The sequence below is a fragment of the Artibeus jamaicensis genome, unplaced genomic scaffold (genome assembly GCF_021234435.1).
Source record: "Artibeus jamaicensis isolate MK-2021 breed Jamaican fruit bat unplaced genomic scaffold, CSHL_Jam_final scaffold_804, whole genome shotgun sequence".
NCBI lineage: Eukaryota > Metazoa > Chordata > Mammalia > Chiroptera > Phyllostomidae > Artibeus > Artibeus jamaicensis.
The window spans coordinates 183,910-206,878 of NW_026522055.1; the positions used below are offsets into that span (position 1 = coordinate 183,910).

The 22,969-nt window shown below is 59.8% G+C and overlaps 2 protein-coding genes across 2 annotated transcripts; one reads left to right on the top strand and one right to left on the bottom strand.

Annotated features, from left to right (window-relative positions):
- Positions 1-286: 286 nt before the first annotated feature.
- SYNGR4 (synaptogyrin 4) lies at positions 287-8,349 on the top strand. Its single transcript, XM_037140349.2, has 5 exons — positions 287-302; positions 1,212-1,396; positions 6,757-6,994; positions 7,631-7,770; positions 8,080-8,349. The coding sequence occupies exons 2-5, from the start codon at positions 1,304-1,306 to the stop codon at positions 8,311-8,313; spliced, it is 705 nt and encodes a 234-aa protein (XP_036996244.2). The 5' UTR covers positions 287-302; positions 1,212-1,303; the 3' UTR covers positions 8,314-8,349.
- A 2,542-nt stretch (positions 8,350-10,891) lies between these two features.
- On the bottom strand, positions 10,892-17,605 carry KDELR1 (KDEL endoplasmic reticulum protein retention receptor 1). The gene is made up of 5 exons (XM_037140067.2): positions 17,318-17,605; positions 16,555-16,655; positions 16,204-16,362; positions 12,807-13,059; positions 10,892-11,613 (listed from the first exon to the last, which is right to left on the bottom strand). The coding sequence occupies exons 1-5, from the start codon at positions 17,406-17,408 to the stop codon at positions 11,579-11,581; spliced, it is 639 nt and encodes a 212-aa protein (XP_036995962.1). The 5' UTR covers positions 17,409-17,605; the 3' UTR covers positions 10,892-11,578.
- Between the last annotated feature and the right edge of the window lie 5,364 nt (positions 17,606-22,969).

A 22,969-nucleotide genomic window follows, 5' to 3' on the forward strand; every position in this document is an offset into this window, starting at 1 on the left:
ACCATCTCTGTCCACACTATGGGTGGGGGGGCGCAGCGCATGCGCAGCGGGGTGTCTCCTTGGCCGCGTGCTTCAAAGAGAAGGGGAGGGAGCGGGCGCGAGACTCCCGAGAGGGCTGGGGCTGGGTTGGGCTCCGCGTGAAGCCTGCCAACGGCGGCCGGCCCAACGTCCGCTGTGGCCACGCCCACGCTCGTGTCTGCTACTAAGTAGGCGGGAAAAGAGAGGAGGCGGGACTTGGGCACAGCCAATCAGCTGTGGAGGAGCGAAAAGGCGGGAAAACGCGGAAGCAAAAGAAGTCTGAGGTGGCGCCAGGGACCAGGATGGGGAGGGTGGGCGGAAGGAACAGCGGGCCCCCAGGTGACGCAGGCCATGCCTCAGAGGAGGCACCCCTTTGTCAGGAAGCTTCCCCTCAGGTCTCACCACCCCCATTACAGGGTCCTTAAAGGGAAGACCCTGGCTCTAAGAAGGTAGCCTAGTGCCCCGGACATGGCCTCCTCGCTCTGAGGGGACAGTGCTGTTCTAAGCCCAAGTCCCCACACGTCTGAGGTCCAGACCCCCCAACTTGCGGAAATGCATTTTTATGAAGATGGAGCTGAATTCCAAGGGGAGGCCCATATTCTAAGGAAGTGACCCCCAGTCATAAGGGCCTGCCTGGGTTCTCCATTGGGGGCACTGTCACCCCAAATGGAGGGATTCCCCTGGTTCACATCTCCCAGGGGTTCTGATCCAGCACCTCTACTCCCTGGGAAACGCCACTGGTGTCCTCTCACAGGGCGGACACAGTCCTCCAAAGGGGGCCCTCAGGCTCCCGTGTCAGGGATGGGAGTCCACTATCCCCAGCCCTCTTTCCACCCCTTCTCCCTGCCAGGGATTTCCTCGCCCAGCACCTCCACCTCCCCACCCCCAACCCAGCTGCCCCCTCACCTGGTGACCCCACCTCTAGAATTCTCAGGACCCCCTTACCCTGCACCCCAACTCCTAGGATCCTCAGCAACCCTCTCACCCTGCACCCCCACCTCTGGGACCCCAAGCAGCCCCTCTACTCCATGCCCCGACTCCTAAGAACCCTACCAGACCCTGCACCTCACACAACCCCACTTCTAGGACCCCCCAGTACCCCCCTATCTCAGGCCCCTTACTCCTGGGACCCCTGGAGGCTCCTTCGCCCATGCCTCTGACTCTGACCCCCCACCATCCATCTTGTCTTCCAGCAGCCGAGCCCGAGGGTGGGTCTGGAACCTCCACAAGAGAGCAGAGCACCCCTTCTCCCGCCTCCCAGGGCTCCAGAAGCAGGACAGCCACCATGCACATCCCCGAAAGCCTCCAGGAACTGGCCGACAGTGAAGCCGTGCGGTTTCTGAAGAGGCCAAAGACGGTCGGGAGGATCTTCGCAGGGGTGAGGCCCTCCTGCAGCCCAACTGCCCCGTGAGGGGCAGGGAAGAGGGGGGTCTGGCCTCTCAGACGCACAGTGTCCAGGGAGCAAGGGACAGGAAGGGGCTGGGTGGGCAGAAGGAAGCAAAAGGGAACTCAGAACTGAAGTCACCGTTTACTGAACGCCTGGCTTTGGGCCCTGTCTGCCCTGAGCTATTCCTAGCCCCTAGGACTCTCATGGGAGGAACCAACGCTTCGTAGTAGGTGCCATGAGCCCCATTTTTGAGATAAGAAAACAGAGAGAAGTTCAATCATTTTTGAAAGGCCGTGCTGTCCAAGGGGGAAGCTGCATGTGGCTCCGTCAACTTCAACCACCGTGTTTTGCTGTGTATAACACGCACAAAACTGTGGGTGGGCATTATACACAGCAAGAACACGGTGATTCAAATAAAATATTCTGTTCTCCAGTCACATTTCAGGTGCCCAACAGCCACGTGTGACTGGTGGCTCACCTGCTGGGCACTACAGGTCAGATCGAGAACATTCCCATGGTGGCAAGCAGGGCTGGCTGAGGTCACCAGGCGGAGGCAGGGCCAGAATTCACACTGAGGCATGTGAGGTGCCAAAGCCTGTTCATTTTCCTCCTTTCAGACCAGGGACTGGGAGAGGAGCAGGGGCTGGGGCATCTAGGAAGAGAGTGGTACCTGGAGTTGGGAAGAGAACATCAGATGTTGGGCCGTCACTGTGCCAGGCACGGGGCCAAGCAGGGGCCATCCAGGCATTTTTTAAATCATCACCGCATTCCCAAAGAGTCAAGACACCTGGGTCCAAATCCTCATTCAGCCCAACTCTGCTGTGTGACCTTGGGCCAGTCACTACTCGTCTCTGGGCTTCATGCTATGCCGCCTCTATTCCCGTCCTTTGACAGAGTTGGAACCTGAGGCCCAGGGGGCTGATGAACCTTGGTTGGGGTCATGGGAGAAGTGGGGTACCGTGGATCAAACCCAGGCTCCTAATCCAGAGGATCCCCTTCCTACCTCTCCTGGAACCTGTAGGCAGGAGATCAAACAGACCACTTGCTGCCACATCAGGTGGCATGCTCCCCGGTGTGCCTGGGCCAGGCCTGGTGTCACTGTCAGTAGTGCCATCTTCCATTCTCGAATGTGCCCCGAGGTGCTCAATAACTTACTGAGTCGCCCTGTGCCTGTGCCAGCTTGAGCAAGTGACTCAATGTCTCTGGACCTCTGTACCCTTGTGTACAAGAGGACTCCAATACCCTGCTCACGGGAAAGGTGGTGTGAAAATGAAACCAGTTAGTGTCCCCACACTGATTAGCATGGGCCTGGCTCATGGAAAGCTTTCGTTAAATAGAGATTTAAAAAAATAATAAATAAATAAATCCTGCCGTGGCTGGTGTAGCCCAGTCAGGGCACATACCGGGGTTGCAGGCCGGTTCCCTGCAGGCCAGTTCCCAGCAGGGGACGCATGAAAGGCAACCATACATGGATGTTTCTCTCCCTCTCTCCTTCCCTTCCCCTCTAAAGATAAATAAATTTAAAAATCTAAAAAAAAAAATCCTTACCCTAGGATATGAGGATTTTAGAGAGAGAGGAAGGGAGAGAGAGAAACATCAATGTCAAAGAGAAATATTGATCGATTGCCTCCTGTGGGTGTCATGGGCTCTGACCAGAAATTGAACCCACAATTTTTGGTGGGGTGGGGAGACAACGCTGCAACCAACCGAGCCACCCAGCTAGGGCTTAAATACCAATCATCGTTGGGACGAATCATTACGTGTGAGCGAGGAAAGAGGTGGGTTTCAGGGTGCCTAGGGTGATGGGGACTCATGTCCCTTGTCATTCTCCACCAGGGGAGGAAGGGAATTCCACATCCTAGTTTCACGTTCCTCACCGGAGTGACCTCTTTCTTCTGCTCTGCGCCATGACCCTCTGACACAGGTGTTGTTACCCCTGATTGGCCCAAAGAGAAACTGAGGCTCACAGATGTTGAATGACTTGCCCAAGGACATCATCCAGCTGGCGAGCAAGTCAGAAAGATCTGCACGCCTCCAAAACTTCGCAGGGAAGGGCGGGCGGCGAGGGAGAAGGCGCAGCTGCTGCGGACTGGGGTGGGGAAGGGGGAGGGAGGGGCTGCCGGCCGTGCCAGACGGCTCGGTCACAGACTTTGCCCACCGCCTGCATCCGCCCTCCCTCCCTCCCAGCTCCCCTTCCCCCCTGGCCTGGCTCCTCAGTAGGGACTCTCTGGGCAGCTGGTGCTCTTGTCTTCACTGCTGCCTGCCAGCTGGCGCCTTAACTGATGAATCTTTGCTCCCTCCCTGGGGACAGGCCAGAGAGGGCGTGGAAGGCAGTTTGGACTCGGGCTTCCAAGGGGTGGGGTCCCTCCAACCCGCTGAGCCTCCTTTCCCACGTCTCCAGTGCCCCAGCCCAAGCGTTTGGGGATCAGGGGACAGACAACCCACCGGCCTAGAAGTCGGGAGGGCTGGATGCCAACCCCTCCCCTCCACTGACCGACCTTGAGAGGACACTCCTACCCCGCTGGGTGGTGGCTGAGAACTCTCCCTAGGGCCCACCCCCTCTTTGCAGCACAGAGACAGACTGGGAAACTGAGGTTTCAGGCAGCGAGTGATTTGCCCAAGGTCACACAGCTGGCGATGTCCACCGTGTCTGGCTCTTTCCACTCCCCCATAATGGCTTCGATTTATCACCTGTGAAACAGAAATGAATTAGTACCATCTAGGGCGCATGGGGCTGGCATGAGGCTTCAGGGAGGTGACGCAGGTAGAATGAATACGGGCTCAAAAATGATCGATGGGCCTGCTGGCCCTCCGCGTGGCTCTGCCTCAGACCACCAGGGCAGGACGCCCCCCTTCCATGGGCTCTCAGCCCTTCAGCGCGAAGCAGAGTGGAGGTGAATACCCTTGATCGGGGCCGAGGTGCTGGACAAAAAGGGGGGCTCACTGTCGTAGTTGTTGTCATTCAGAGAAGGCCATCAAGGCAAAGGATGGAGGAGGGACAGAGGCTGAGGGGGTTAGAGGCTGATCCTTTGCCTCCCCAGCCCCACTCAGGTGCTCAGGGCAAGAGCAAAGAAGAAGGGCCCAAGGTCATTCCCTCCTTCCACTCGCATTTGCTGAGGTCCATTCTGGTGCCGGGGATAGAAGGGTCCCACCTTTCCAGAAGGAGTTCGAATTCTAATGGATTCCCCTACTCCTCTCCTGCTCCCCGACTCCAGGCCCAGCACCCCCACGTAAATCACGCCCCTGCTCCAGTTTTACGTCTTAATATCTCTGGCTTCCCCAGAGCCTGAGCTCGGCCTCTGCATTTCTGTCCTGGCCTTCCCACCGGTTTCTCTGGTCCATTGTCTTGCCCCCTCCAAACCGTCGTAACCCTGGAGATGTGCTCTAACTCCCAGGTCGGACCCTGGCCAGCCTCTGCCCAGAACCCCTCCGTGCATGTAATTAGATGTGAGTGAGAGATTTCACTTTCCACTGCTGCAGAGATCAGGCCCCGCTGTCTGGTGGGCAGCCTCCGGGAGTCAGGCCTCTGCCCGTTCTCCCAGCCTCCTCTCGTGCCGGATCCCTCACAGTGGATTTCTCTCCAGTCCCCCAAGGGGCTCCACTCTGCAGCCCCCGGCTTTAGCACGCACGGTGAGTCCTGCCGGGAATGCCCTTCCTCCACTGGCTGCCGGAAACGCTCCTCATTCTTTAAGGTGCAGTTCAGATCTCACCCTATTTCCTCCTGAATTCAGCCCCATGACCTTGGTTTTGACTCAAACCTTGTCTCTCTCCCTGATCCCAAGCCCCAGCTTCCTCCTGGCCTCCGATCTCTAGTCTCTACGTGGCCCCGAAGGGGTCTTCCTGCACCCGAAGCTGAGCCTGCCCCTCCCGGGCTCAGAGTCTGCTGTGGCTCCCTATTGCCCTCCTGGCCACGTCCCCGTTCCCTCGCCTTTCCCACCTTCCAGCCATCACCTTATCCCACAGCCCCGGTGCATCCATTCCCACCGCCCAGCCCACATCACACGGGTTCCTCCCATATCTGGCGGGGACCTCTGCACACGCTGAACTCTGACTCTCTGGGACCAAACAACTGGGGCTGTGATAGGAACCTCTGCCCTCCAGGCGCCCGGCCCAGCTGGAGGCAGTGCTGCAGGGGGTTAAAGCAGATCAGCTCGGTTCAAACCCAGGCACTAGCACTTACTGAGTGGCTCTGAGTCAGTCCTCATCCTCCCTGCGCCTCAGGGCCATTGTCTAAACACCGGGGCTGTTAGCAGCACCCACGTCCTAGGCCGGCTGTAAGGATGGCGAGGGCTACTGCTTGTGGAGCGTGTCAGTGACGTTTTATAGATAAACACCGTGGAGGACAATTGTAGACGCAGGTCAGTCTACCAGTGAGTTCCACGTAGCACATGATGTGGGGGGGGCGGCGGGGAGCCTCAGTGAGGTTGTATTTGGTTTAAAAAGGAAAAAGTTAATGTTTATTGGGTCCTGGGTGTTTGTTACATTTCTCTCAATACTGTTCTGTGTTTTAGGACTTCACTAATTAATTCATTAATTTTGAAGATTTTATTTCTTTATTTGTAGAGAGGGGAAAGAGAGGGAGAAAGAAAGGGAGTGAAACATCAATGTGTGCTTGCCTCTTGCACAACCCCCATCTGGGAGCCTGGCCCGAAACCCAGTCATGTGCCCTGACTGGGAATTGAACTGGCAACTCTTTGGTTTGCAGGCCGGCACTCAATCCACTGGGCCCTGCCAGCCAGAGGTTGCAAATTTATTTTTAAAAATGAATAACAATTAGCGAAGCTGGGCGGGAGGAGGAAGCGGTGGCGGCAGGAAGAGAGCCTCCGCCAGGGCAAACACCCACTGAGCTCGTCCTGCGTCCTGGGCACTGTGCTGAGCATCTGATGTTGGTGCCTGGGTTTGGTGGCAGCTACTAGCTTGGGGTGGCAGAAGGGGTATGTGGGTGACATGGGCTGAGTGGGAAGAGCACAGACCAGGCAGGTCCTCACAGGCCAGGCTGAGGGTCTGGGGCTCTGTCCTGGGAAGGGCCAGGTGTAGAAAGGCCCCTCCAGGGCTGGGGTGGGGGCTGGTGGGGAGAGGCTGAGCCCGGAGGCAGGGAGGCCCAGGAGAGGCCAGGGGGAGGGCCCGGGGGGAGAGAAGGAGGCCTGAGCTGGGATGGAGAAAATGGGTAAGGGGCAACATGGGGCACAGGGCTGGAGACTCTGAGGACATGACGGGGAGAACGGGGCCAGAACTGCCCAGCGGGTGGACGGCAGGGCCCAGCCCACAGACGGGGGACCCAGCGGGGACCGGCGGGTTCAGGGAGACCCCGAGCTCCATCCAGGGCTCCAGAACCTGCTCCCGGTCCGCAGGTCTTCTCCCTCATCGTCTTCTCCTCCCTGCTGACCGACGGCTACCAGAACAAGACGGACTCCTCGCAGCTCCAGTGCGTCCTCAACAGCAACCACGTGGCCTGCAGCTTTGCCGTGGGCGCCGGCCTCCTGTCCTTCCTCAGCTGCCTGGCCTTCCTGGCCCTGGACGCCCACGAGAGCCGCATCGCCAGCACCCGCTTCAAGACGGCCTTCCAGCTTCTGGACTTCATCCTGGCTGGTGAGTCTCCGGCGCCTCCGCCCACAGCTTCCCTGCTCTCGCTCCCAGCCCTCCCTGGCTCCCAGGGGACCCCCAGGACACCTTCCCTCACTGTCCAGCTGGGCACATGGGACCCAAAGCTCTGTCCCTCCCTTCTCGGAGCTCATCGGTGCCTGCCATTTCCTGCCCGGGGAGTTACTACTCTGCCCTTTAGACTCAGTGTAAGGGTCACATCTTCTGATCCCTGGGCCAACTCTAGAAGCCTCCCTCCTGCCCACCCTTCCATCTCATCCTCCTTCTCCGCACAGAGCCATTCCCAGCATCTCAGGGCCTCGAGGGCCCTCGGTGGGCATCAAGTCCATCGCCCTCCAGGAGAACTCTCTGTGAGGGTGGGAACGTTCAGTACCTGCACTTCCCAATACGGGCGCCACTGGCCACATGTGGCCCCTGAGCCCTTGGACTGGGACCGTGAGGTTGCATGTTTTAAAAATCTTAATCGGCATGTAAACAGCCACATGTGGCTGCGGTGGGCAGCGCATCTCACGGAGGGCTGGGAGGGAGGGGCCCCTCCACGCAGAGAGACCCGGTCCAGCAGCCCTTCCTGAACCGGCTCTCCCCACCCCCCCCCACCCGCCTTTCTTCTCTCCTGTGACCCAGTCGTCTGGGTGGGCATCTGGTTCCTGGGTTTCTGCTTCCTGGCCAACCAGTGGCAGCACTCGCCTCCCAAAGAGTTCCTCCTGGGGAGCAGCAGCGCCAAGGCCGCCATCACCTTCGCCTTCTTCTCCATCCTCATCTGGGTGAGGATGGGCCTGTCCCTGGGCACCCTCTGCAGGGCAGGTGTCGGGGGGGGGGGGGATACAACGTCCGCCCCGTCAGTGAGCTCCCCTGGGCCTCCGCCAGCCCCTTCAACGACTCCCCAGCAAATGGGAAAGAAGGTGTCCCTTCCTCCGAGCAGATGCAGGCCAGCGTTTGGGATCATGCTGGGTGCCCTTGACCAGTGAGTGAGCGAGCAGCGGGCGCAGCGCACCCTGCGTCTCCCTCGCCCCCAGGCCAGGCCCCAGCCCCCAGCCCCCAGCCGCCTCCAGCACACCCTGCTCTGCCCACAGATATTCCAGGCCTACCTGGCCCTACAGGACCTCCGAAACGACGCTCCGGTCCCCTACAAGCGCTCTCTGGACGAGGGTGGCCTGGTGCTGACCACCCTCTCCCCGCCCTCTGCCTCCAGCCCCATCAACACGCCCACCGCTGGCCCCAACAGCATGAGTTACGCCAGCTCCGCCCTGTCCCCGTATCTGGCCACTCCGAAGGTCCCCCGCCTCGCCATGATGCCCGACAACTAGGCCTCCTCACCCACCTCAGTAAAGAGCTCATCCTCCCTCCAGAAGGGTTTCTGAAAACAGCCCTCTGTCCTTCTCACGTCTGTCCCTCTCTGGTTGCTGGAGTGGCCGGGCTGGGGAGAAAGCCAACAAGGTCTCCTCAGGGGTCTCTGTCGAGGGCCCGTGCCACCTGGCCTGCCGTCTGGGTGCCGCCGTGATAGTGGCAGGTTAGAGGTGGTGACAGGGAGGAGCCGTGTCTTTCGGGCCCGCCACCCACGGAGCCCTCTGCTCCTCACATCAGCCAGGGCACGGAGGCACCAGGCATCCCACTGCACTGCTGCGGAGTTCAAGTTCAGAGAGAATGCTCCCGCCAAGCGCTGGGAATCAAGGCCAACAGCGGGACTGGCCCTGTTGCTGACACCAGAGCCCAGGCTTGCTCTCTCACCCCACTGACCCGGGACCCAACTCAAAGCCAGGCTGCGTGAGGAGTTGCGAAAGACGCAGGCGGCAGGCATCGGTGGCTGAGGTCGGGAGATGCTGGAGGAGGAAGGGTTTTTTCACTCAGAACCCCAAAGCTCATCGGGGACTCAGGCACAGGCCACAGAGGGCTCCTGTGTGTAGGGCCACGCACGAGGCCCGGGGGTGAAGCACCCAGGAAGCAGCGCGGAGGCGGGGCCCGTGCAAGGGGCAGCCCCTGCTCCGCACGCCCCCACCCCCACCCCCACCCCCCGGCACCGGGCCGGGCACCCCAGAGCAGCAACACGGTCCCGGGGAACAGGTGTGGGGGTTTAGACAGTCTAGTAGCCACAGTCAGAAAAGGAGAGCAAAACAAGTGACATTTTCATAGATTTTATTTAAGCCAGTATATCCAAAATACGATCAACATGTCATCAGTATAAAAATGTCTTAGATAGCTTACATTCTCTCATACCAAGTCCCCGAAATCCTCTGCCCATTTTACATCTCGGCTGGGGCTCTCCCCATTCCACGTGTGGAGGGTCCCGTGGAGCTGATGCCCGCCATGCTGAGCAGTGCCTCTCTAGAACCTTCTGGTTTTCTAGAACATTCAGACATCCCTTCATGTGCATTTTTCTTTTCCTGTTACGCCGGCCAGACCACACGGCCCCGTACAGAGGTCACGGCGGCCTGCAGAGCATTCGTTCATTTACAGACTGGACGAAGGGACCGAGCTGTGGGGAGTCCCTCCGCGAGGTTTCCCACGGGGCAGGCCCCGAGCCCAGTGCCGGGGTACCGAACACACAGGGCGCAGCCCCGTGGGCACCGGGGAGAGACGGCGGCCGTGGAGTGGAGCGCGGCGCTGCGAGGCGGAATGGGAAGACCGGAGCGCTGGGCCGCACGCCTACCGGGGAAACTGGGACACGCCCCTTGGTTTCTCTGGGCCCCGAGCCGCCATGTGGGCTGCAAAGCCAGAGACCTGGACCAGACTGGCGGTGGTGGTTCTCGGACCGAGTTCAAGGAGGGCCGCCTCGCAGCCCCAGATCCACGCTAGCAGCCTGTTCCTGCATTTTCCACAGGAGGCCCCTGGGCAACATTCCTCTAAAGAGAAGGTCCCTTGGCTTAAGAGAAAGAAAAACATAAATAGTTGGAAACCCCCACAGCAGTGGCCTTTAAAACACAGAGGCTCCAGCGCCAGGGAGCTGGGGCACAAACCCACCTCCGCCACCCGACCGCTGAGCCCCCTGAACCCCGGCTTCCTCCGCAGAGGGACCCCCAGGGGTGCTGAGGGTCCAGTGGGCGCCTCCACGGAAGACACGTGGCCAGGAATGAACAGGCTGCTCAGGAAACAGCAGCTGCCTGCCTCCCAGCTTCCAGAACCATCCTGCTGGGGATCTGAGGGCGGTTAAAGAAGGTCTCAGTGGACATTTAGGGAGTCTGACTAATTCCGGGAAAAGAACGCCAAAGCTTCCAAGTGCCAGGCAGGTAATGGCAGTGAAGTAAATAGGCTAGGTGTGGAGGGACAGGAGGAAAACATCTCCTTCCCTTTTAACTCCACAAACGGAAACAGAAAATGACATGCCAGCCCGGATAATAAATGGTAATGACCCCTGGGCCGAGTCCTGGGGACTGTGGGGAAAAGCTCAAGGCTCTCCATTGGGCCCTGCCACCACCCAGACACGAGGACCTGGCACTGTCAGGGGGACAGATTTTTTTTTCCCCAAGAGAATCCACAAATTCAGATTTTCACATGAAACTCTGGTTTGTAAAGACTGGCAACCAATTCCTCCTTTTTTCTTAAAAAAAAAAAAAACACAATGGCTCAACAAAATGCCAGACAAGGGTGGGACGGGGGCTGCCTGCTGGTGACCTCAGGTCTTTTGTCACCCTGAGATCCGAGAGAACAGTCAGGGATAGGGAGAATCTTCGAGACTTCTTTCTCCAAAGCATCTTCCCCAGCGGGACCGTGAGGAGTCAGGACACACAGTTCACAGGCTTGGGAAACCCCGTTTCTCCTCTTTCTGCTCCTCCCAGGCCTCAGCCGCCTGTGGAGGGTCAACGGGATAAAGCAGAAGCAGAGAGAGGGGCTCAGGTGGGACCCCACAAACGCCAGAGAGAGAGGGCAAGGAGTAGCGAAAGAGAGGCGTCATTTTCCTCGGTTTATTTCAAGAGAACAAAGAATCAACCATCAATTCCGTACAAAAACATGGTGGCTGAGTCGTGGCGACCCTGGAACCAGCCCCCTAAATGCCCCAAAACCAGGACAAGACTAAAAAACCCCAAACTCTGGGAAAAAATTGTTATGAAAAATCAGGGGAGACCTTTCCCCCCCTTCCTCCCTGTCCCCAACCCAGAAGTTTGGGGGGCAGGGGCCGTGTTTGCAGCCAGGGTGGAAGGCGGGAGACAGGCGTGGGCAGATTTAGTGTTTGGCAAACAGTGGGGCTGGGGGCAGGATCTGGAGGGGAGCAGAGGCGCTCGGGAGAGAGAAAGGATCTCCCACCCTGGGCCCCCCTCCCCAGTACAGGATACTTGAAACAGTTTATAAAATCGGAGCCAGAGACTCAAAGAGAAAGAAGTCATCAGAATCAAAAACTAAATAGTGGAAAGATTTTTTTTTTCTTCTCTAAAAGGCAAAAAACTACAAACAGCCCAGGTCCTGAGCTCCCCAAGTCTCGGGTCCTCCACCACCCCCTGAAACCCGGCAGGAGGAAGATGGAGCGTGGGGAAAGGCTGGATCTTAAAAAAGTCACCCCTGGACAGGAAGGCTCTTCGTCTTGCGTCGCCTTCCTCTGCCTCTCTCCGCTGACGAGGAGAGGGACGGCGAGGACCGGGGCTACGCTGGCAAACTCAGCTTCTTCCCCTTCAGGACTGTGAGGAGAGAAAGGGAGGCAGGCGTGACCGTGGGGCCCCTTGGAGGGAACGGCCTCCCACACCCGGAGCAGGGGCCTGGGCACTGGGATGGGCGGAGATTTGAGGAGGCCGGGCCCCACAACTCTGGATTATAAACTGTGGAAATCAGCCTGAATTACCAACAAGTGGGGTGGGGGAACCCTAGTCCTGTCCTAGGGGCCGAGACCAGAGGAGGCCCCACGCTTTCTAGTGATGACTGCCCCTCTCACCCTGGAAGGCCTCGGGCTGGAGGCCTTGGATGGCAAGAGGGAGCTGGGGACAGAGGGTCCAGCCGGGCTGTGCAGGTGGGACCACCACCTCCCGGCCTTAATCCCGAGGGGCCCAGGGCTGCCCCCAGGCCCCCACCCTCCCGTCCCTTCTTTCCTTCACACCAACTGGCACCTGATTTCTCAGGTCTCTGCTTTAATCACCTCCTCAAAGAGGCCTCCCCCAAGACCTCCCCGCATGTAAAGCAGCCCCTCACTCTCCACGGTGGCTGGTACCCCTGGCTTCCTCTGTCCCAGCTCTCCGCACTGCCTGCAGCCACCTCTCTGTCCCTGTTCACTCACTGTCTCCCCCAGCTAGATTCATAAGGGGAGGGGAGGGCTCCGTCTGTCTTTTCCCCAGAGCCCAGCTCTGGCCAGGGACCAGGGAGGTGCTCAATAAATGAATCAATCAATCACTCATTCACTCAGTCATCGTGGGCCTGAATCCCGGAGGGCATGGACACAGATCAATGAACAGAGACAAGGCCCTCCCTTCTCTGAGCACTGCTGGGACATGGGAATTCGAGATTGTTTTATGGGTGTCAGACTGGGTGTCAGACTGACTCCGACGGACCTCAGGGCAGGAGGAGGGCTTAGAACAAACTGCCAGATAGGAAAAGTCAGAGGCCACCTGTGCCCTTCTCTGTCCTGTCTCCTCTTCCTGCAAATGCCCAGGGGCTGGAGAGAGGGATGCCTGGTCTGTGTGGTCCAAGGCGGAAGCCCCGCCCCGTGCAGGAAAGCAGCCTCGCTCTCATCCCTCAGAGACATGGAGGCTGAGGGGGCAAGTCCTTGGTCCTTAGGGAGGCCAGGGCTGGAGGGCTGAATTCCTGGGGCCGGGGCGGGGCCACAGAGGGCGAGGACTTGGGAGAGAGCAGGACCACTGCGGCCGGCCCCCATGCTGGCTACCTTTGGTGATGTAGAGGTAGAAGAAATCGCAGTAGAGGACCGTCTGGACCAGGCCGGCCACAATGGCGATGAGGTCAAAGAAGCCCTCGAAGTGGTAGCGCCAGATCCAGTTGAAGAGATAGAGCGTGCGGTAGACGCCCAGCGCAAACAGGTAGTGGCTGGTGATGGTCTCTGCCTCGCCCGTCTTGCTCACCATGAAGAGCTGCGGCAGGATGGCCACCGACTCCAGGTAGATGGAGAAGGTCCAGAGGATCTGCAGGGAGGAGGCAGAGCAGGGGAAGAGGGCAGGACCAGGCAGGAGGGGCCCGGGCGGGAGAGAAGGCAGGTGGTGGCTGCAGACAGCGGTGCTGCAGGATGGAGACGGGACGGCGAGGCGTGCCAGAGGCACTTCTGTGTGCCAGACATCGCTCCGCCTGTGCCACCTGCTCCCATTTAGGTCTCAACACAACCCCACGAGGGAGGTGCTGTTATTAGCACTCCCGTGCTACAGAGGAGGAAACAGGCCCAGAGAGCGGAAGAGACTTGCCCAAGACCATGCAGGCAGCAAGGGGCAGGGCTGGGATGCAAACCAAGGGTTCAGAGTCAGTGCACATGAGTACTGGCAATGATACCTCTCCAAATGGTGGGCCAGGTAGGGAGCTGGGCTCTGAGCCTTCCCTCCTATGGGATTTGGGAGAGAGACCCAGATTCTCTGAGCGTCCGCTTATCTCTGAAATGGAGATGTTTTCCTGCCCTGGTAGGGACGACATTCTGTGTGCAGTCTTCAGAGATAGAAATCAGACCGTGTTGCTCCCTGGCTTAAAAACATCCAGTAGCTACTTCGCAGAATAAAATCCAAATTTAACCTTGGTCCTCCGGGCCTTCCCCAATCCAGCTTTGTCTCCTGCTCCCGTCCCTAGGCCTCAGGGCTGCAGCCAGGCCCTCTGTCCCACCCGCCATCATGCCAGGCTCCTCTCTGCCCCAGGGCCTTTGCACTCGCTATTCCACAGCTCTTTCCCCAGACGGTCATATTCTGCCTCTCCCTCCTCCTCCTAGGCTCAGCTCATTGGTCACCTCCAGAGAGAGGCCTTCCCTGGCCATCTGCCCCCTGGGACCGACACCCCACCCTGTCTCATCTCTTTCCCAGCAGCCCTCCCCAGAACGTGGGGCTCAGGGTCCTCCGTCCTGTCCCCGCCATAACCCACCCCTGGCACATACTCAATGCCTGAATGAATGAATGAATGAATGAGTGAGTGAATGGGAGAGAGCTCCCATGTGCTTGTCACGGGCCACCATCCAGGGACCAGTGACAGTCATCCCTCGTGAGCAGGTCAGAGCACCGGGGGCAGGGGAAGAAGAAACTGCAGACATCTGTCAGCCCCTTTGCAGTCCTCAGTCACCTGAAAGTCCCATCTGGGGTGACTTGTGATCTGCAGACACACCAAAACCGCCCCTCAGGGAACAAGGCCAGGTGGCAGGGACAGCTCCTCCTCAGCTGTTTTGGTTTGTGAGACATAAGTGGACAACATCGGGACGTATTCATAACGGCGCATGCTCACAGAGCATCTACCACGGGGCACTGCACCCTGACCCTTCAAGGCACTGACTGGCTACGGCCTCACCCTATCAGGCAAGTCCTATTCTTATCCCCATTGTACAGATGAGGAGACTGAGGCCCAAGGTCGCATGGCTAACGTGTGGGCAGATTCCTACCCAGGCAGCTGGACTCCAGCGTTTGCTCCCATCATTATTCCGAATCCTCCAGCAAGGCTCTTAGCAAGTCAGGTCAGCGGAAGCTCTGGGAAAAGTTACCAATTACACCGACACACACCCAACCCCTGGGATCACACGTGGGACTAGAATTGTAACCTAAGGGGATATGGGAGGCCAAGTTTTCACCCCATTTATCTATTCATGACATCTGAAATTTAAAGTTTCCTTCTGTGGTTAAAAAATAATTTTTTGAGTATGCACCAACTAAGAGCGTAGCCTTTGAAAGCAGGCAGACCTGGGTTCGAACCCTGGGAGCTCTATTCCTGATCCTCAACTTAGTTCTCCAGAAAATGGGGGTGAGGATGGCTGAGGGACAGCATCCTCAGATGGGAGGGGCTGGTGGGTTTAGAACAGCCAGCGTGGAGCCAGACAGTCAGTGCCAACACTTTGCACAGGGGGACTGCCCCCTCTAAAGGAGGGAACCCAAAACACTGGAATCAAAAAGCCTTGGGTTCTGGTCTGGCGCCTTCCCCCTGGAGCAAGCCCCACTGCCTCCCCCAGCCTCGCTCTCCCCCTCTGCAGAACAGGCAGGCTCGGTGAGTGCCCCGGGTCACGTGGTGACGATATGTTTGCAAAGCCCAGGGCCTGCAGCCCAGCCCGGCGTTCCCACCACAGCACGCGTGGCCTTCCCCTGACAGTTCTGGGATGTGGGGCCCAAGTCGCCCTCTGTCAGGTCTGTCCAGCCTCACTGGGTGCTTTTAGAAATACACATTGAATCCATGGCCCACATTTTAAAGCAAGATCTCCCCGGGAAAACTCCCGAATTGGGGGGCCTCTGTTGAAAACGTCAGCCCATCTGGCCACTCAGGGCCAGCTTCCTACAAGGCAGGAGAGCACAGAGTTAGCACAGGCTCTCCCAGAATTCCTTGCAGGTCTTTGCACAGGTGCCACCAAAATGCCACAGAATAAAAACCAGGATAGCTAATGTTCAGGCGTCAAAGTATCAGCATGGTACTAAACATTTCAGTTGCTGAAGAAACATTAACGTAGAACTTCCTCACCGTGCTTTACCAATATCAAGCCCTCATTAGAACTTCCGAAGTCAGAACTGATTATCCCCATTTCACAGACAAGGAAACTGAGGTGCAGGGCAATTCACTAGCCCAAAGTCCCATGGCCACTAACGGGCTTCGAATACCAGCTCTCTGGTTCTGGAGTCTACGGGTTTAACCACTAGGCGATGCTGTATCCTCTCAGTCAATCCTCACGTGGTCTGGTCTCAATTTGTAAATAACAAAAGTGAGGCAGGGAGAGCCCAAGTTCACACTAACAGCAAGTCACAAATCTGGGACCCAAATCCAAGTAGCCTGGCTCCAGAGCCTCTGTCCCCAATTCCTGAGCCGTTCACGAGGCGGTTGACCTTGAATGAGTCATTTTGACTCCCTCAGCCTCAGTTTCCTCATCTGTAAAATGAGGCTGTGGCGAAAAGTACATGAAATACTTAGAACAGCATCGGGCACACAGTGAATGGCCGCTGCTGTTGCATTAATATCATCAGATTCCAAAGCGCATGCAGCTAAAGTTTATGTCCTAAAATAAGGAAGTTTGAGCAAATGTTGCAGAAGGAGGCCTTTGAGAGCCCACTGGCAACAGCTGCTCTGCCACAGCCCCTCCCCCACGACAGGGACCCTGCCAAGGAGCCTACCTCAAGAGGGGTAAAGTCATGGTTGACCAGGAACGCAAGGATGGCCGTGGGCACAACGAGAAACTCCACCCGGAACGTGTCGTGGTTCCCATCATAAGTGGCTTTGAACTTGCTGTAAATCATCCAGACTGTGGTGAAGGAGCAGGCAATATAGACCACCTGTTGCGGGGGACAATGTGCAGGGCACTTCAGCTCGCAGTTTGTGGGGCCTGTGCCCCCCACGCAGGGCCTGTGTCCCCAACAGGCTCAGTCCCAGGAGTCTGGGACCTTGTCGCCTCCTCCCTCAAACCCAGAAGTCTGGGACCCACACTCCCCCCTCAGGACAGCCCAGCAGGTGCGGTAGAGCTTTACCTTCATGCATGTGTTGTAGAGCGAGATGTAGTTGGTGAAAAGGTCCAGGTAGCGGGCAGTGAACACCACAGCAAACAGAACCTGGCTCTTCCCTGAAATCCCTGTGGCACAGAGGGAGTGGGGGGAGTCCGTGGGTGGGCTGCAGGGGGAATAAACCTAGGCCCGCGCCTGGGATGAGCCTGCACGCAGCTCTGGAGTGCAGTTGTCCCAGGAGGCCTCCCCTGCCCGCCCTGCCTCAGCAGGGCCCTTTCCCACCGCCCACAGCCAGGGGGCAGCCCGGTTCCGCAGCTACTCCAGCCCGAGGCTCTGTCCCAGACTAGGCCTCATGGCCACCCCTAGTCCCCTCAGGGTCCTCCCAAGTCCAGACCTCAGGTGGGGCCTCAGGGGAACCCCACTTGCCCTCAGCGCCCCCAGAATCTGTCGTCTCCCTCCCGCTCTCTTCCTGGCCGCCACGGTCCACGTCACCAACTCCCAGGCACCTCCCTGCCTGCCACGGGTCCCTGTTCAAGCCCCGGAACCGGGTGCTGCCCACAGTGGGGCAGGGGGAGGCCAAACTGGGTGCCTAGAGCCACCCTCACCAAACTGTGTGCACCCCAAGTCTGATGAAGGGAGCTGACCCCCAGGTGACCCCGGACCTGGGAGGGGGTTCCCCAGCAAGCGGTAGGGGGAGGGACCTTTCCCCCTAGTGCCTCCAAACCCTTCCCCAAGTCGTGGAATGTCCCCTGCACTCGCCCCCGCACTCCCGCTCCCGGGGGCGTCTCACCGGCACACGAGCGGGACTTCCAGATTTTGAGCAGTAGCAAAATGATGGCTAGGAGGTGGGAGAGGTCTCCCAGGAATCGGAAGAGATTCATGGTTGGGGGGGGTCTGGCAGGGCTGGAGGGAGGCAAGCTGTTGGGGGACTGCCCCCCTGAGCGGCTGTTCTGGCCGGGCGGCTGGGCTGGAGGGCGGAAGAGGGGCCCTCGGGTGGGCTCCGCTCCTCGGAGGGGACTGTTGGAGGGGGAGCCGAGGCGGGAGCTGGTGGCGGAGCCGGAGCTGGGAAGAGGGAGGAGGACGGGAGGGGGAGGAGTCCGGGCGGGAGGCCCCGCCCCGGAGGGCGGAGTCCCGGCTCTCTGGCTCCCCCTACCCTGCACCAGCCGGCTTGCAGAGTCCGTGCTGAATGCACCCCAAAGACGGCCTCATAGAAATGTGCGGGTTCACGGGGATCTGAAACTCCCAAATCAGGCACCTGCTCCTCTAGGCGGTCTGTGCCCACCTGCGCCCTTGACAGCGATGAGGGAGGCTGGCCTCTGGGCCTTTACAAACCCTAGACAGGGATCCAGAGGCTGGCTTTTCACGGGCCTCAAGCTCTGAGTCACCCAAAGGATAACAAAAGCAGCCCTCAGTGTTTCCCTCAGACCCAGGAGTCCGGCATCCCAGCGCCCTCCCAGGACACAGAAATCCAGTCTCTCAGCCCTCTCCTCCCTCAGGACCTAAGAATCTGGAACTCCACCCCCTTCCTCCCCCAGGACCCCCAGCCCTCCTTCCTCAGGGTCCTACCCCAGCCATCTTGTATTTCCAGCATCTTGACCTGGGAGCCTAGGGACACAACTCCTCCCTCCCCCTGAGACCCACAAATTCAGGCCCAAGTCTGTTCTTTGGCGAGAATATAAGCCTCCCCCCCTGCTCTCCCAGACCCTGAAGTCCACAGCCCAGGCCCTGGCTCCAGCCCCAGCTCCAGAATTGCCCCCTCCCCCAGTGCACACACACATAAGTGCACACACACGCACACTCCTGACCTCTGCCCTCAGGAGTCCAACATGTACAGAAGTGCTGGACCCCTCTCTACGGCAGGAGAGGTAGGAGCTGGGCGGCTGGCTGTGAGGGACCGAGAGGCCCAGGCTTTGTCTACTGGGGTGCAGATGTCCTTCTGGGTGTTTGAGTACCCACAGGTAATGTAGGCCGAAGCCCCTCAGTAAAAGAAGGGGTACAGAGGTATGTGTTCCTCAGAGGGATGGACAGACATCCATGAGCCCTGGACTTGTGGACCCCCGAGGGTGGTTTGTGCTAGGGGGCCAGGTTGTCTGCATGCTTAAATGGGACAGTAGAGGGGAGTTCTGGCTTACTGAGTACCAGCAGGGAAGGGAGTCAGGGGCATGGACCTCAGGGTTGGAGGCGGGAGGGGCTGGGGGCGTGAAATCCTGGGTCCTGGGGACGGAATGGGGCAGAAACCTGGGCTTTTGGGTCTGAGGGAAGAAGTCAGCAGTCACCTGGAGTCCTAGGTCTGGAACCCTAGGTCTGAACAAGAGAGCTGGAGGCCGGGACTTTGGGGTCCTGGGGGAGGAGGGGTCTGGGCACTTGAATTTCTGGGGCCGAGAGAGGAGGGGGTTGGGAGTCCTGACCGCTGGCTGCATGGAGACCTAGTTTACAAGCCTGGCCTTCTGGACCAATCTAAGCCCAAAGCCGGGTCCTAGCATGTTGGAGACCGAGGTCGGTGAAAGGCCTCCTGCTTCTTAAGCCTCAAAGTGAGGAGGGGGCAGAGGGCAGGAGCCACCCGACCCAAGTCCAGGTCCGGAGCTGATGATGTCTCAATGCCAGATTCTGAGTCCCCGCCTGCTCCCACTTCTTCCCTTTTTATTGGCAGCCCCTCACCTTGTTGTCCCAGGAGGGAGGCAGAGTCTGGGAGCAGGGGTGGGGGGCAGCCCCCTCCCCCAGCTCCGGCAGGAGGAGGGGTCCCCGGGGAGGCCAAGAGGGGGGCTGTGGATCTCCCGGCAGGGGCGGACGGGGACTGAATGTTAATCGCATCCCGAGTGAGTGTGTGTGTGTGTGAGAACAGAGCGAGCGTGCGAGTCCCTCCCGCTCCGGCTCCTCCAAGCCGCGGCGGCCGCGCCACCCTCCGCCCGCAGCCTCGCTCGGCCCTCGGTACCCAGCTGAGGGGGGTGTTGGCCTGGGTGGGTCCGCCCGGCCCCCAGGGGTCTCTCGTGCTCCTGCCGTCCGCCTGGTGAGGATCTGTGCGTCCGGGTGTCTGGGGCTGGGCTGGTGGAGGGGGGGTGTGTCTGTGAGGGCTGCTGCTGCTGCTGCTGCGGCGGCGGCGGCGGCGGCGGCGAGGGAGGGTCTGCCTCTGTCTGTGCCGGTCCCGAGCCGCCCGCCTGGGTGTCGCGGGTCCCCCGCTTTCCTCCCGCCAGCCCCCCAAACCCGAATGCATGGTGTGTACCTGGGCTCCGCGCCTCCTGCCTGCGTCCGGCCGGGCGTCTGCGTCCCTGGCTGCCTGTGTGTCCTCCTGTCTGTCGCACAGCCCCTGACGGCAGTGGCAGCCCGGCCCCCATCGGCCCCCCGCGTGTCCGTGTGTGTGTATGTGTGTGTGTCTCCCTTCTCAAGCTCCGGGGGTGTTGAAGGGAATCCCAGGGAAGTGAGGTGGTGCGTGTGTGCCTGTGTGTGTGTTTCTGCCTGGGTTTCAGAGTGGGGGCGCTCGGTGGGGGGGGGTCTGGAGGTGGCCAAGCAGAGAAGGGGCAAGCAGTTCCCCAGACAGGCCGCCTCCCGCCCCTCACACAAGCACACACATCAGCCACTGGCTTCAGAGGTGACCCAGACAGACAGACAGACACACAGACGCTGGGGGGGGGGGGCGCTGAGGGCACAAAAGGGGGGTGCGAATGAGCCAAGGAGAGGCGGGACTGGACACATGGACAGGGTGGGGGGAGGAGCCGGGGCTGAGGCAGCAAAGGGGGGCAGCCCGGGTGGGCGGAGGGGGATCCCCACGGGGTCGGGGCGGAGAGAGGACACCCCGACAGCCTCCGCAATGTCCGGGGCCCAACTTCCAGCGCAACATGTGTAGCGGCGTCCTCGCCTAGTCGGGGTGGCCGCAACCTTGGGGGACAGACAGGGCAGGACGGACCGAAGAAGAGGAGGGAGAGCCGGAGCCAGGGACAAGCAGGAGGTCCCCGCCGTGACCGCTGCCGCCCCACGGCCTGGCCCCCCAGCGGCTCGCCGAGCCCTCCGCCGGAATCTTCGGGTCGCTGGACTCCGGGTTCCGGTCCCAGCCCCCCCGCAATCCCCCCCACAGAACAGGGTCATGAAAAGGTAAGTCCGGGGTAGGGGATGCAGGGGTGGGGGTGGGGACGTGGACCCCCCCCCAGATCTAGGCCGGGGAAAGTTGGCCCTGGGCCTCCGGGAAGGAGGGGGGCTTGAAGAGTGAGCAGAGGTCTTTGTCTCCCCTCACCCCCACCAGCTGCCTTGTCTCTTGGGGACTCTCGTATGCTCCCTCTCTTTCTGGTCCCCGAGTCCCTTTTCCCTGGTAGACTTCCTACCCCCCCCCCCATTTCTCTGACACTTTGCTCGCTCTCCGCAGCCCCGTCTACCTGGCGCCCCGCACGCCTACCCCCATCTCCCCATCACACCGTCCCTCTGCACTCCCCTGCCCGCATCGGTCCCCCCCCACCTTGCTGGCCCGTCCCTCTCCCTCTCTCTCTCTCCTCTCCCTCTGCCCTCCCTTCTCTGAGCTATGAGTCTGCTATTAATACCCCTGCCAAGGACCTTGAGGGCATCCAGGCCCCGGCACCCCTCACCCCAAGCCACCACCCCTTCCCCGAGGTTCTGGAACAGGCTTATCTGAGCACCGGGACTAGGGTGGGATGAGAACGGTGTTGTGTGTAGGTGGGGGAAGCGGGACACCGTCTGCCGCACGATGCGCCGGGAGGGCGGGCTGTTGATCGAAGTGGCCGCTTGTGTCTTCTGTGATGGACTGGGGGGAGTGACGGAGATAAGGGCACCCTAGGAATCTCTAGCACCCTCCTCCTCCTCCTCCTCCTGGGCTAGGGGTTCAGGCTGTGCTATGGACAGGACCAGAGTCGGGCAAATGGGGAGGCTGGAGCTCATTGGGGGAAGGAGGCTGCCCAGGATGTTGGGACTGATGGGGGTTTGAGGCCAAGGGGGGGGTGCTTAGGGGAGGAGAGGGCTATGGGCCTGCACTCCTGCTTTCTGAGCAGAGTGAAGGCTGGGCACCTGGATTTCTGAGTCTAGAGAGAGCAGGGAGCTGGGACCCCTGCGTCCTGGGAGAGGACAGAATCTGAGCACTGGGCTCCTGGGTCCTGGGCCAGGGGAGAGCCGGGAGCCAGGACTTCTGAGTCCATTGGAGAAGTTGGAGGGTAGGGTTTCTGTGTCTGAGGTTGGAGGGGCTGGGCTCTGTCTTCTGGGTCCCTGACCCTGCAGGGGACCAGACTCCAACCCCATGGGGAGGGGAGTGGGGCCTGAGACTCGAGAGGAGGTGGAGATTGGGGACCTGGACAATATGATCCCTGAAGGTTCAGGTTCTGGGGATTGGGCCTCCAGAGTCCCCTGGAAACTGGGGGTGCTGCTCTCAGTCCCCCAACTGTGGGAGACCGCCCTCTGAATCCCTTATGGGAGAAGACTGAGTATCCAGCCTCCCAAGAAGGGGGGAGCCGCCCTCCTGGGCCTCAGCAGGGAGCAGCTCCCCGGGGTCCCCAAGGACAGAGGCCAGGCAGGGGTGGCTCTGAGCGGCAGAGGAGGGGTTGAGGAGTGAGCAGCCACCAGGAAAGGAGGAGAGCAGCGTGTTAACCCTGCCGGGGCCAGGCCACAGCTGTGGGTTATTTTGGGGCAGAGTGGGGGGGCTATTCTGAGCGCTGATTGAGCCAGCTGCATGGGGAAGGGCAGAGGAGAGGAGGGGCATGGGGAGCTAGGATTTGAGAGGGACCGCCATCCCAAGCCCCCCCACCCCCATCCCCAGGAAGACAGTAGCCCAGGGCCTCTGGGAAGGTGTGTGTTGGCAGTGGGGAGGCCCCTAGGCAGGAGAGGGGGGTGCGGGCCTTTCCCCCACTCTGGCTGTCAGTGGGCTAGACAGGCCTGTGCTACCATGGCAACCAGACAGCAGCCTGATTGACAGCCAAGAGAGAACCCTTCCTTGCCTGGACCCTCACTCCTTCAGGAAGCCCCTAATGCAGGCTCTAAGCTCTCTCTGGGAACTGGAAGTGCAGACCCCCCAGGGTCCTCCTCCCTCAGACTCAGAAGCCAGGAGTCTGGGCTCCTAGCCCGACCACCCTAGGCAGCCAGCATTCAACAGGGGACACAGGAAGAGACTCTGTATTTCCTCTCATTTACTAAATTGCTCTGGGCTGGGAGCCAGAGACCCCTGTCCCCAGCTCTCTGCAGCTGTGCCACCCCAACCCACAACCCGCCCTGGGCCGTGACCCTCCCTAGCTCTAAGAATGGGGGAACAGGGGCAGGAGTAAGGGGCCCAAAATGGGCTGGGGCTTGTCCTCTGGGTGAGGGGCAGGGTCACGGGGGCATCTTCTCTCCTTAGGGCGCCCCACTAATTTATTTTTTCTCTCTTTCTCTTCCCCCACACACCTGCCCCCTTTTTCCTTTCTCATTCCCCCCCTCACTTTTTTCCCCTTTTATTTTTTGATCTTTCCTGCCACTC

What these genes read in the sequence shown, in the direction of transcription:
- SYNGR4 (XM_037140349.2), top strand. Translation starts at nt 1,304, where the DNA reads ATGCACATCCCCGAAAGCCTCCAGGAACTGGCCGACAGTGAAGCCGTG. An exon ending in TCGGGAGGATCTTCGCAGGG is followed by an intron (nt 1,397 to 6,756) that starts GTGAGGCCCTCC and finishes CCCGGTCCGCAG; the next exon opens with GTCTTCTCCCTCATCGTCTT. An exon ending in TCTTCTCCATCCTCATCTGG is followed by an intron (nt 7,771 to 8,079) that starts GTGAGGATGGGC and finishes CTCTGCCCACAG; the next exon opens with ATATTCCAGGCCTACCTGGC.
- KDELR1 (XM_037140067.2), bottom strand. Translation starts at nt 17,408, where the DNA reads ATGAATCTCTTCCGATTCCTGGGAGACCTCTCCCACCTCCTAGCCATC. An exon ending in TCTACAACACATGCATGAAG is followed by an intron (nt 16,363 to 16,554) that starts GTAAAGCTCTAC and finishes CCCCCGCAACAG; the next exon opens with GTGGTCTATATTGCCTGCTC. An exon ending in CTACCTCTACATCACCAAAG is followed by an intron (nt 11,614 to 12,806) that starts GTAGCCAGCATG and finishes CTCTCCTCACAG; the next exon opens with TCCTGAAGGGGAAGAAGCTG.